The 11852-nt window shown below is 42.3% G+C and overlaps 2 protein-coding genes across 7 annotated transcripts in view; both read right to left on the bottom strand.

Moving 5' to 3' along the window:
* Positions 1-11852, bottom strand: part of Nipsnap (protein nipsnap) — a 77300-nt gene that overhangs the window by 58306 nt on the left and 7142 nt on the right. The gene's annotated exons all lie outside the window — the stretch shown is intronic.
* Positions 247-4360, bottom strand: LOC137247766 (uncharacterized). 3 transcript variants are annotated; one of them, XR_010951888.1, is made up of 4 exons: positions 3106-4360; positions 2888-3047; positions 2715-2801; positions 247-2656 (listed from the first exon to the last, which is right to left on the bottom strand). XR_010951888.1 is itself a non-coding variant. In XM_067778717.1 (3 exons), the coding sequence occupies exons 2-3, from the start codon at positions 2929-2931 to the stop codon at positions 2131-2133; spliced, it is 570 nt and encodes a 189-aa protein (XP_067634818.1). In that variant the 5' UTR covers positions 2932-3047; positions 3106-4360; the 3' UTR covers positions 247-2130. The 3 variants fall into 3 exon arrangements, 2 of the variants coding, with proteins under 2 accessions (XP_067634818.1, XP_067634820.1); XM_067778717.1 differs by lacking the exon at positions 2715-2801; XM_067778719.1 differs by lacking the exon at positions 2715-2801 and having other exon boundaries at positions 2888-4360.

The following is an 11852-nucleotide window of genomic DNA, read 5'->3' as shown; positions in this document are numbered from 1 at the left end:
AGTATAATTCATTTTATCATTCAATCATTCAAAATGTAATATTTAGTATGAAATATGTTAATTTAAATGTTTTTAAAAATCTCTATAAAATTTTCCAAATATATATTGAAAATTTAGTATGCAGTATAATTCATTTTATCATTCAATCATTCAAAATGTAATATTTAGTATGAAATATGTTAATTTAAATGTTTTTAAAAATCTCTATAAAAATTTCCAAATATATATTGAAAATTTAGTATGCAGTATAATTCATTTTATCATTCAAAATGTAATATTTAGTATGAAATGTGTTAATTTAAATGTTTTTAAAAATCTCTATAAAAATTTCCAAATATATATTGAAAATTTAGTATGCAGTATAATTCATTTTATCATTCAATTTAAATAAGTATTCTGTATTAACAGCAGCGAACAGAAAAATAGCAGTGGCAATCAAATTAAATTCGCCAATTAAATCCTTTTTTTCGATATTTGAAGAAAAAGCTTCAATGAATTTTGTTGCTAAAACTATGCAAACCATTCGCAAAAAAGTTTACGAAAAATTCGAAAATTCGAGAGAATTTTACAAAAATTTCAAAGCTTTTATTAGAGTTCTCTAAATTTCTTTAAGTATGCAGCCTTGTAGTGCAATCAATTTTAGTCTAACAAAGTTATAGGTCTCTCGAAGGGTGTTTTAGATTTTCCTCTATACAAAACGTGAAACAATTACTTTTTTATATCCAAATGCGTGTCGGGAAAAAAGTTTCGAAAATCAATCCGAATTCTGAGAGACCTATAATTTTGTTAGGCTAACACACACACACACACATTTACCATCAAGTAGTAAAATTTCATTACTCGAAGTAACATAAAACTGTCAATTAATACGTCCAGTTTTGATTTGCATCTACTTTTATGGCAAAAATGAATTTTTTTCTCACAAAGGTCTATTGTAGCTGCTTACATAATTCAGCCATCTTACTTTAGCGCATTAAATTCGCTCCATACAAGTTTAGCAAAATATGTCTAATTAATTTCCACACTTATATTTTAATCTATGCAACTATTCATAATTTTTGTACAGGAGCTGTTATCCCTCAGATAATTATGGCATACTTCCAAACTAGCAAAGCAATAGCGAAAGTTACAAACGTTTCAGGATTTCCCTGATAAAACGCCCCAAAGTCCTAGATCGGTAATACATACAAACACAAAATACATTTTTATCATAAAAGGACCCATGTACAAATTAGAAGTTTTGTAGTATTTTTTGATAAGTTACGTAATTGCTTTATGAAACGAAATAAAACCTGAACTACGAATAATAAAATTACTATGGGTTAACTGCGTGAGCAAAAGTGTATGTGTATTAATAAAAAGGTTATAGGTTTGTTTAAAGGCTTAACTAGTCTAGTCTCTGAGTTGAATTACTTGAAAATTGTGCATCTAGCAAAAGAGAAAGATGTATATTTAGTTGCTATCAAGTTTTAAATAAAATTTCAATGTTTTGCACAAATTTGAACTATAGAATATACGTTATTCAATACCGATAGGTTATTAAATTGCATACTTCAACGCTCGAATTTGGTATCCATTCTCTGTATAAAGGCAACATATGACCCAAAATGGCATACAGTGCCGTTGGGAATAACTGGTATACATAAATATCGTTAGCTTAATTAACAAAGGCCCTAACCAACAGACTTTTTGATACTGCATTTTTCGCAGACTTTGGTATATATTAAAAAACGCCCTGACAAAAAGTTTAAAGGGTTAGAACCATAGCCACTTTTGAAATGCCATACTATGTTTTGTGAACGCGAAAATAAAATGCGATTCGCTACTCGTACAAATTTCAAATATGTTGGTTAGGTCCTTTGTGCATTAAGCTAACGATATGTCTGTAATGAGAGGTAAGCAGTCGCAACTCCACTTTTAGTCCAAATGGAACTAGTACCATTTTTCAATTTTATTATGGCTTCTTGACCTTCTGGCAAAAGATCTTAGCTCAGGTATTGTTGGTTGCCTACACTTCGAACTTTACGATGTATTGCCATTGTCATTGTCATTGAGGTACTTGTTTTTCTCATTTCTCAAAATATAATTTTTGGACTTACGACTGTTTACCTATCAGCAAAAGACGTGAAATTATTGAACACTTGTCTTTCCTAGTTCTTCATAAACTAAAGCAACAACTTTCCTTTCAATATTGCGCACATTATTCTGTGATAAGTTGGCACTGGAAATTGTTTTCGCCAAGCTTTCAAACAAAAGCGAAGTTGAATCCCGTATTTTTTCCTGCTCAGGGGCACAAGCTATCTCTTGGATTGTTTTTGCGCATTCTTTTAGCACATCCTTGAAAACTGAAGTAACTTCGGCATCTGCTTGCTTTTTTGACTTCCGGTTCTTATTCTGAGCGACATAGCTTCTAGCTGCTTTATCATTTGAAGGTTTGGAATTCTCGTCAACTAACTGTGGTTCGTATACTATATACGGTTCGAAAGTAGCATCCATAATTGCATTTGGAGAATTGGAACAATCTGTCGAATTTTCGCTTATTTGCGATTCGTATACAATAAGTGGTTCACGATTTGAAGAGTTTGAGTAATCTGTTGACTTTTCATATACATCAGTATGTTCGTTAATCATGCCAGGATCACAATTTCCAACAGTTCTAAAAAGAAAAAAATATATGATTGATAATCTAATCTAATCTATTTTCTATTACATACATCCCATTCCCGATCACACTATATTACATATAGAGTATCACTGTACCAAATATTGTGGGAATTCTAGCGCATCTTTTGATACCACTCCTGGAATTTTTAGACGTGTAGTAATTGCGAAATGTAATGAAAACCACTCAAACCCATCGCGGCAATATACATAACCCTGTACTTACTTTCTTGAATCAGGATAGTCGTCTAAAAACTGCATTGCATTCATGTATTTCCAACTTTTTGTAGCACTTCCTGCGGCGCTCCCGGAAGGAGATAGCGCACAGCGCTTACGCCTTTTATAAGTGTCTCGCAGACTTTTCCACTTTTTACGACCTGTTTCTCCTAAAAAGGATACTTAAACATATGAGAAGAACCCACATCAAAACATATAAATACTTACCATCCAAGGTCAATGCTATGCCAATATTTTCAAATATCGACTGCTTTTTATTTAAATTTTTATAATCTGAAGAACCAAGATTATATAAACAATCGTTTTCCTTAACTTTTTCTATGATATATTCACTTATATTTCTCAATTTTCAATTTGCATACAAAATTTTCACAAAATAATTTTACACAAACAGCTGATTTGACTATACTAAGGGTGACCATATGAAAGGACAAAGGAAGAGAGAAGAAGGAACTAATGACTTCACACAAAGAACTCACTGAAAAACTTTATTATAATCATGCAAATTAATTTATTCTAATCCAGAGTTTGGAAATGTATGTTTGTGCTTTTTAAAGAACGAGATAAATGTATTTTTAGTTTAAATTTAATGTGAGCGTTGAAGCAAAAAATAAATATGGTCACCTTTGGCATAAATTGTCGTCATCGCCCGGCGGCGACAATAGAATTAAATCTATCGTCGCAAAATGACGTCGCGTAAATTCCGCTCTTGGCGTTCATTGTGTTCACCTTCATGTAATTATGGGGATTCTATTTTTGACGAGGCGATGTTCGTCGCAGGATATTGCGTAATTAATATATTAACTATACTACAAGAACTAAAACTAAATAAATAAAGTTCACTTAAGACTAAAAGTTCGTGTTTTTTGGTATTGGTGTGGAGTGTGCAGTAGGGTGTGTACGTAAGTACGACTTTTTCGGAGGTTCCAGAATGGAACCTTACAACTCCCCAAAGCCTTCGGGGAGTAAACTTATCGCTACAACAACAACAACGTGCTATCTCTAGGGGAAAAATTAAACTTCAAGAGCATCACAAAATTCTTTCAATTTACAAATTTTAGGGTCAGCTACTTTGGGGAAGAAATTGAAAATAAAGCTATGAAAAATGCTCGACTGTGATGAAGTTGAGCACTAGCATCGGGAGTTTCCAGGAGCTATTAAGGGACGCAACAATTTAAATGGGGTTAGAGATATATCAATCGTGAGCGCAGGATTCGTAAATTGCGTCAACTGGCAGCACATGGTAACATTGGCATCCGACGACCTACCCATACTCCTTTCGCTCGGGCGATCTGCCGATTTAGTCACTACTGAAAAACGGACTTTCATCAATTTTAAAAAAGGAAAGTGGGAAGATTGCAAGACTTATACTGACAATCGTTTTGCTGCACTCCCTATCCCGACTGATGCCCGTCAAGGGGAGCGTGCTTTCCGCAAGGTAATTCAATCCGCTTCGGCTCGTTTTTCCCGCCGGAAGTATCGCGGAAATCCGACCACATTTTCCAGCGGAGACCGCAACTCTTGCGAGAGAATGTGACTTTAAAAGACAGCACGACAGGAAAACCCCCATCATAGGACGGTGCTCTTGGCACTTGACCCGTCAAAATCTTTTCACAGTCAACCACGGCACGCTACTCCAAGACATAGAAGGCTCACACCTTCCCCTTTGTCTAAAGAGATGGACCGCAAATTATCGGAATGGTTGGCAGACGCCGGTTCAATATAGGAACGAAATATCAAAACCTCAAGTGGGGTCCTATCCCCGTATCTATTTAATTTCTACATATAAAAACTCCCTTCCCCACCAGAAGGAGTTACAATAATTTCCTACGCCTACGACTGCACGATTATGGCAACAGGACCTGACCCTTCATTTGATGAATTAGTTTCTAAAATGAACAGCTATCTCCCTGATCTTTCCAGTTTCTTCATCTCGCGCAACCTGCCATTATCACCGATAAAATCCAGGGGCACTCTGTTTACGATGTGGAAGGGACAGATGTCACAAATATTTGACGTTCACGTCGTTGGTGTCGCACCACCGACTGCCTAATCACCCAAATATCTTAGGGGTAACGTTCGAAAATACTCTAACCTTCAAGGCCCATTCGACCAAAAGTGTATCTAAAGTACAAAGTCGCAATAAAATGCTCAAGTCCCTTGCCGGCAGCACCTGGAAAAGACAATGAAACGTTGTTAACCACGTACAAAGCAATTGGCCGACCGCTCGTGAGATACGCGTCGCCAGTTGGGCGCCTGGTCTTAAAAACACATACTGGAAATGACTAGGTAGGTAGGTTGAACTGGCCGGTCCATGAGGACCTCACATAGACTGATTGAGTCCGTAGTGTTACCAGAAGTTTGTTTTAACGACCAAACTGAAAAACCCTATCAAAAACCAGGACCTATGTTATAAAATAACTCCGTCCTCTTGGCAAATACTAGAAGCTTCCTAGGACTTAAGCCACTTGCTGCTTCTAGATCTGACAGCTGTATCACTCCTAATAGCTGGAGTCTTAGCCTGGCAAGTGCAGGGCACGAGCACAGAACGTGCTCGATCGTTTCCTCCTCCAACCCGCACTTCCTACACCTGCTATCACTGACCAAGCCTAATTTAAAGGCATGTGACGCCAGAAGTGTCCAGTCAGAATACCCGTCATGAGTCTACAGTCCTCTCTTTTTAATGATAGAAGCAACTGTGTTAGTCTAAGGTTGTAAGACCTACACATAATCTTCGACACTTTACAGCCCCGCGCTTGAACCCACGCCTTTTCTGCTTGGTCGATCATGTGCACCTCTCGCCTTCGCTTAATCTCGCCCAATCTAATTGGGACGTCTACGGAGCAAGCTTCAAGGGATGCGCCCTTTTTAGCTAATTCGTCCGCTTTTTCATTCCCATCTATTCCCATATGCCCTGGGACCCAATATAGATGTATGCTTCTCCCTGTCCCGATTCTCTCCAGAGACTGCTTACACTCTAACACGCATTTATATGCTGTGCTATGCGAGATTATTGCCTTAATTGCTGCTTGACTGTCAATATAAAAGTTAACACGGTTGCAGCTTAAGCTATTCTCTTCCAGGGTTTCTACTGCTTTGGTTACGGCTAATATTTCCGCTTGGAAAACGCTACAGTAATCCGGCAGCCTGTAGGATCTGCTTAATTCCGGATCAGCGCAGTATACCGCAGACCCTACTCCTTCCACTATTTTGGAACCATCGGTGTACACATGTATCGCCTCGTCCGCCATTTGCGCACCCTTGCGCCAACCGTCCACCTCTGTTGTGGCCTTAAGATCTCCCTCAAAGTGCAGGTAGGGAATCAGTAGTCTGTTCGTCTTGTGACTGAGGACGCTATACTACTATGGCCATATGGTCGGCGCTCAAGCTGCCCCGAAGCACCGAGCCTGGTTGCGGTCGTTAATGCTTTGTTCTTTGCTACCAGGTCTACAGGTGGAATGTGCAGAATGGCATACAGTGCAGCCGTCGGGGTTGTTTTCAGGGCTCCCGTAATGCAAAGCATCGATAGTCTGCATACCCCCTCTAATTTTTTGAGGTATGTTGTTTTTTGTGTGGCTTTCCACCAAACAAGAACTCCATAGTATAGAATAGGGCTTACAATCGCTGTAAAAACCCAATGAGAAAGAGAGGGCGATAGGCCCCACGTACACCCCAGCATTCTTTTACATGCATAGAGTGCCGTTGAGGCCTTCTTGACCCTCTCCTCCACGTTGAGCTTCCATGACAGCTTACTGTCTAGGATGATTCCTAGATATTTTGTGCAAGGTTTCTCCTGTAAGGTCACCGCTCCTAACTTAGGCCTGGTCCAATTTGGGACCTTGTACCTCTTTGTAAACAAGACCATATCCGTCTTCTCCGCATTGACTTTCAGCCCGACATTAGATGCCCAGGTATGAATATCCCGAAGCGCCCGATCCATCAAAGAACTAATCGTTGGAAGGCATTTTCCACTTATGACAATTGCAACGTCATCTGCGTAAGCCGTAAGTTTTACGGGTCCCTCATCGAATTGCCTGAGCAGTTGGTTGATGACCAGTGTCCACAGCAGAGGTGATAGCACCCCTCCCAGCGGCGTGCCCCTGTCCACTGATTTCGTGGCCTCGTACAATCCCCATTGTGATGTAATCTTTCTGCAATTTAACATGCAGCCGATCCATCTGATTAAGGCAGGATGTACTTTAATGTAATTAAGACCATCCATAATCGCCCATTTTGCAACATTATTGAAAGCCCCGGCAATGTCCAAGAAGACTCCTAGAGCATACTCCTTATATTCCAGGGATTTCTCTATGCTTATTACCACCCTATGCAATGCGGTGTCTACCGACTTGCCTTTGGTGTACGCATGCTGTGTTGTGGAGAGCAGCTTTTCATCCACGTTGGACTTTATGTACACATCTATCAGCCTCTCAAAGGTTTTGAGCAGAAGTGATGTTAAGCTAATGGGTCTATAGTCTTTGGGATACACGTGACCGATCTTCCCCGCCTTTGGTAGAAAAGCTACACGAGCAGTTCTCCAAGAGTGCGGAACATGATTCAGTCTTATGCACCCATCGAATATTATTTTAAGCCATTCCACGACCGCCCTGCTTGAGAATTGTAGCGTGGCCGGGAATATACCATCTGGGCCCGGCGATTTAAACTTAGAAAACGTCTTCACTGCCCACTCGATCTTGGTATCGGTCACCAAGCCCGGCACCACTAGCTCCGTGATCGAAGTGTGAGTGATGTCTGCTGGTTCTTCTAAACCGTCTCCCGATGGGAAATGTGTATCGAGAAGCACCTCAAGGGATTCCTCACTATCATGTGACCATTCCCCGTTCTCTTTCTTTATTAGTCCCTGGACTATGTTTCCCTTTGCTAGGACTTTTTTCAACCGTGCTGTTTCACTGGAGCACTCTATGTCCGTACAGAAACTTTTCCATGAGTTTCTCTTCGCCCTGGTAATTTCACGCTTGTAGATCCTCAGTAGATCCCTGTACTCGTCCCGACACGCTTCGCTTTCCGCGGTCTTTGCGAGTTTAAACATTTCTTTTACCTGTCTTCTTAGAAGACTCAGCTCATTGCTCCACCATGGCGGCTTTGCTTTTCCTCTGAATCTTCTTAGAGGGCAAGCTTTGTTATACGCAGTCATAAGCGTCCTTGTTAGGAATTCATTCGACTCCTCCAGTTCCTCTACATTAGCAACCTCTTTGGGTTGTCCCAGTTTCGTTTCTACATGTTTCTGGAATTTAGTCCAATTCGTTGCCCTAGGGTTTCTAAAGGTTCCTCCCTTCTCTACCCTCTTTAGTGGGATGCTGAAGCTTATATACGCATGGTCGGAGAAGGATGGTCTATCGAGAACCATCCAATCATACCTTGATATATCACGCTCGGAGCTCAATGTAATATCCAGAACATTGCTGGATGTTGGACCAATGTATGTAGGAACATTTCCCCTGTTGGCTATCTGCAAATTGGTTTGCAGGATGTAACAAAATAGAGATTCGCCTCTCTCGTTCGTATCTGCTCCTCCCCACGCATTGTGGTGCGCATTTGCATCTGCGCCTATGACCAACCGCCCTTTGCGCCCTTCCTCCTGTACTAGCCTTTTGCACTCCATCGGTGGAACCTCCGCAGCATGGGCCATGTAGCAGGACGCCAGGATAAATGCCTGCTTATTCTTTTGCTCAACGGCCACCGCTACGAGATCCTCGGTGGTGTAATTAGGCAGCATATATGAATGCAGCTGTTTCCTTACCATTACTACAGCTCGCACCCGTCCTTCCGTTTGTGCGTAGTAAACGCCAAACCCGCGCGCGCTAAGTCCAGAAACCTTTCCTCCCGATGAGAGCCACGGCTCCTGGATCAGCGCCACGTCAAACGAACCCTCCTCAAGGGTTAGGAGGAGTTCGCTCGACGCCACTTTACTGTGTTGAAGGTTTATCTGTAGGACTCGCAGCACCATTGGGCTGTTTGTCCCCCTCCAGCACCTTCGTCTTGACGTTGTCGTCCTCCTCTTGCCCTTTTGGTTTAGAGTATTCGAGGCCCCCTTCAGCCCCTCGTGAATGTTGTGCCGTGTGTTCCTCTGTGCGAGTCACAGCACCATTTAGCGGTTGGTCCTCTTCTAGCACGTTCGTGGTGACGTCGGGGACCTCCACCTGTCTTTTTTCCCTTAGGCTTCTGAGGTCCTTTTCGACTTCGCCCACTTCCAGCGTGTTAGAATTTTTATCCTCGGGACTTCTTTTCCTGCTGGAAATGACTAAGGGCCCGTCAAAATGCTGCAATCAGAACTGCCGCCGGATATATCCTTACGACTCCCGAATACAACCCATAGTGAGGCCAAGAAGCTACCCCAGCGGGTAAGGGGGTAAGAATATACCCGCGGTAGGTATGCCTGTCGTAAGAGGCGACTAAAATACCAGATTCAAGGGGTGTATAGCGCAACCCTTCAGGTTGCCAGCGCAATATATAGCTTCTCCAAACTTAATTGTCAACCTCACCTATCCGCGGCGAATCCTGTTTCTCTAACAGACGAGGCTCTGGCGACCCCAAGCTCCTCATGGAACTTGGGGGTGGGGAGGGAGAGGATGGCTTGAAGGTTTAATGTGGCCACATAAATCGTTCCCGAGATGGTCGGGCTAGCACCTTAACGGTGCTGCGGTACCGGAGCGTACCGAATCTGTATCCGGCAAAGGACCATCATATCGATAACACTCCCCAAAGCCTTCGGGAAGCAACCTTATCGCTACAACAACAACAACAACAACAGGCCAAGAAGCTCAATATTAAAGAGCACAACGAAATGCTGAACAAGCAGTTTAGGCAAAATTTTCACAAACCAGGACATCCCTGCAAACAACTGCTCCATCTAGCACCGCCTCTACAGGGGTTAAGGAACGTTCCCGAGATGGTCGGGCTAGCACCTTAATGGTGCTGTGGTACCGGAGCGTACCGGATTTGTATCCGGCAAAGGACCATCACATCGATAACACTCCCCAAAGCCTTCGGGGAGCAACCTTATCGCTACAACAACAACAACAACAGGGGTTAAGGAACATCTCCATAACCACTATGACAAAATACGGCTCCTGTCACCACAGTCGTTTAGTCCAAACAAGTATAAGCAGGCCCTAAGCCAAATCCACACAGAATCGGTAAACGCTTTTGCCAGGACGCGCCCGGTAACCCCGTTATTAATATGCAATATCCTACCCTTGCAGAAGAAGAAAGCACAATACCAGGGGAGACACGAGTCACCCTGGCCCAACTTCGCTCTAGATACTGTAACAGGTTAAACTCTTACTTGGGAGGGATATAAACCAACCCATCAGATTGCTAGTGGATAAACACAAGCGGGAGAAATGGGAGTAGCACCTCTCTGCCGGTGTAGGTAAGTTATGATACACCGTACAGTCCCTATCGAACCCAACTAAGCACAGTGAGAAAATTTCCATCGCCTTTGGCGATAAAACGTTGTCGGATGCGAAAAAATGCCAATATGTAATCCATTCTACGGCGGACAAAGCCAGAGGGCCGCCAACAGACGCGCACTCAAGCATAAACACAGCGCGTTCCCAATTACCATCACCGCCTAAGAGGTTGAAGATGCCATCGTTCATGCTAAACCATCGAAAGCAGTAGGCCCAGACGACATAGCCATGCCGATGCTTAAAAAACTAGGCAAAGAAGGATTTATTTATCTAGCCCATGTCTCCAACCCGTCCGAGTCCACCTCCGCCATCCTGCTATTAAAGCCTGGAAAACAGCTAACATAAAATTTTTTCTCGTCCGATATCTCTCTTGTCGTCAATAGCGAAGACACTTGAAACCATTCTGCTTCCCTATTTTACTGCAAATTTCCATCTTGCAAATCATCAGCATGGCTTTCGAAAACTACATAGCACTACCACGCCCTTAACGCCATTAACACGCAAATAAATTGCAGCTTAAATCAAAAACCCCAACAATAGACAGTACTCGTTTCCATAGACCTGTCAAAAGCTTTTGATACGATTAACCACGGCACGTTACTGCAAGATCTGGAAGGTTCCTCACTTCCTACAATTCTCAAAAGGTGGACCGCAGATTATCTGTCTGGTCGGCAAGCATCGATGCAATTCAGGGACATAACATCTAAACCCAGAAGAATTAAACAAGGGGTACCACAAGGTAGTGTTCTATTCCCTCTTTTGTTTAACTTCTATATATCGAATTCACCACCAGAAGGAGTAACTATCGATTCCTACGTCGATGACTGCACAATAATGGCCACAGGCCCAGGCCCACACATCGATGAGCTTTGTAATAAAATAAACAGATACCTCCCTGATCTCTCCAGTTTTTTCGCCTCGCTCCAAATTTCGATCAAATTGGAGCGAGGGGTAAAAAGACAAACAAACGCTCATTGCTACTTACAGAGCAATTGCATGCTACGCGTCCCTATATGGTCGCCAAGCCTAAAGTTACTCGCCGGCCTGTCAAAACCCTGCCCACAGAACTGCTACGGGCTGTCTTCTTATGTCCCCAGAACACCACCTAAGCAATGAGGCGAGACTACTCCTCATTAGGGAGAGAAATGAAATGCTGAACAGTTTCTGCTGAATATCCAAAAGCCTGGGCATCCCAGCCGACAACTGATTGATGAGGCCACACCTCCGAGGGGCATGTGTAATTACATCAACCATGTCTTCAATTGTAATGTCGAACTAACGCCTCTAACACCACTACCCCTGTTGAAACTGCAAGTTTCCTTGGACTCCCGTTAGACGACATTCATGATAATTTGTGATGTTGTTGTTGTTGTAGCAATGCTTCGCCCCACCTAACAGCCGCGACCGATCACAAATTGTCATCAATATCCTCTAACGGGAGTCCAAGGAAACTTGCCGCTTCAACAGGGGTGGACCATAAGGAAAGGGGTGTTAGAGGCGTTGGTTCCACATTACAATTAA

Source organism: Eurosta solidaginis, chromosome 4, assembly GCF_040869045.1.
Source record: "Eurosta solidaginis isolate ZX-2024a chromosome 4, ASM4086904v1, whole genome shotgun sequence".
NCBI classification, from domain to species: Eukaryota; Metazoa; Arthropoda; class Insecta; order Diptera; family Tephritidae; genus Eurosta; species Eurosta solidaginis.
This window is presented reverse-complemented; position numbering and strand designations above follow the sequence as displayed.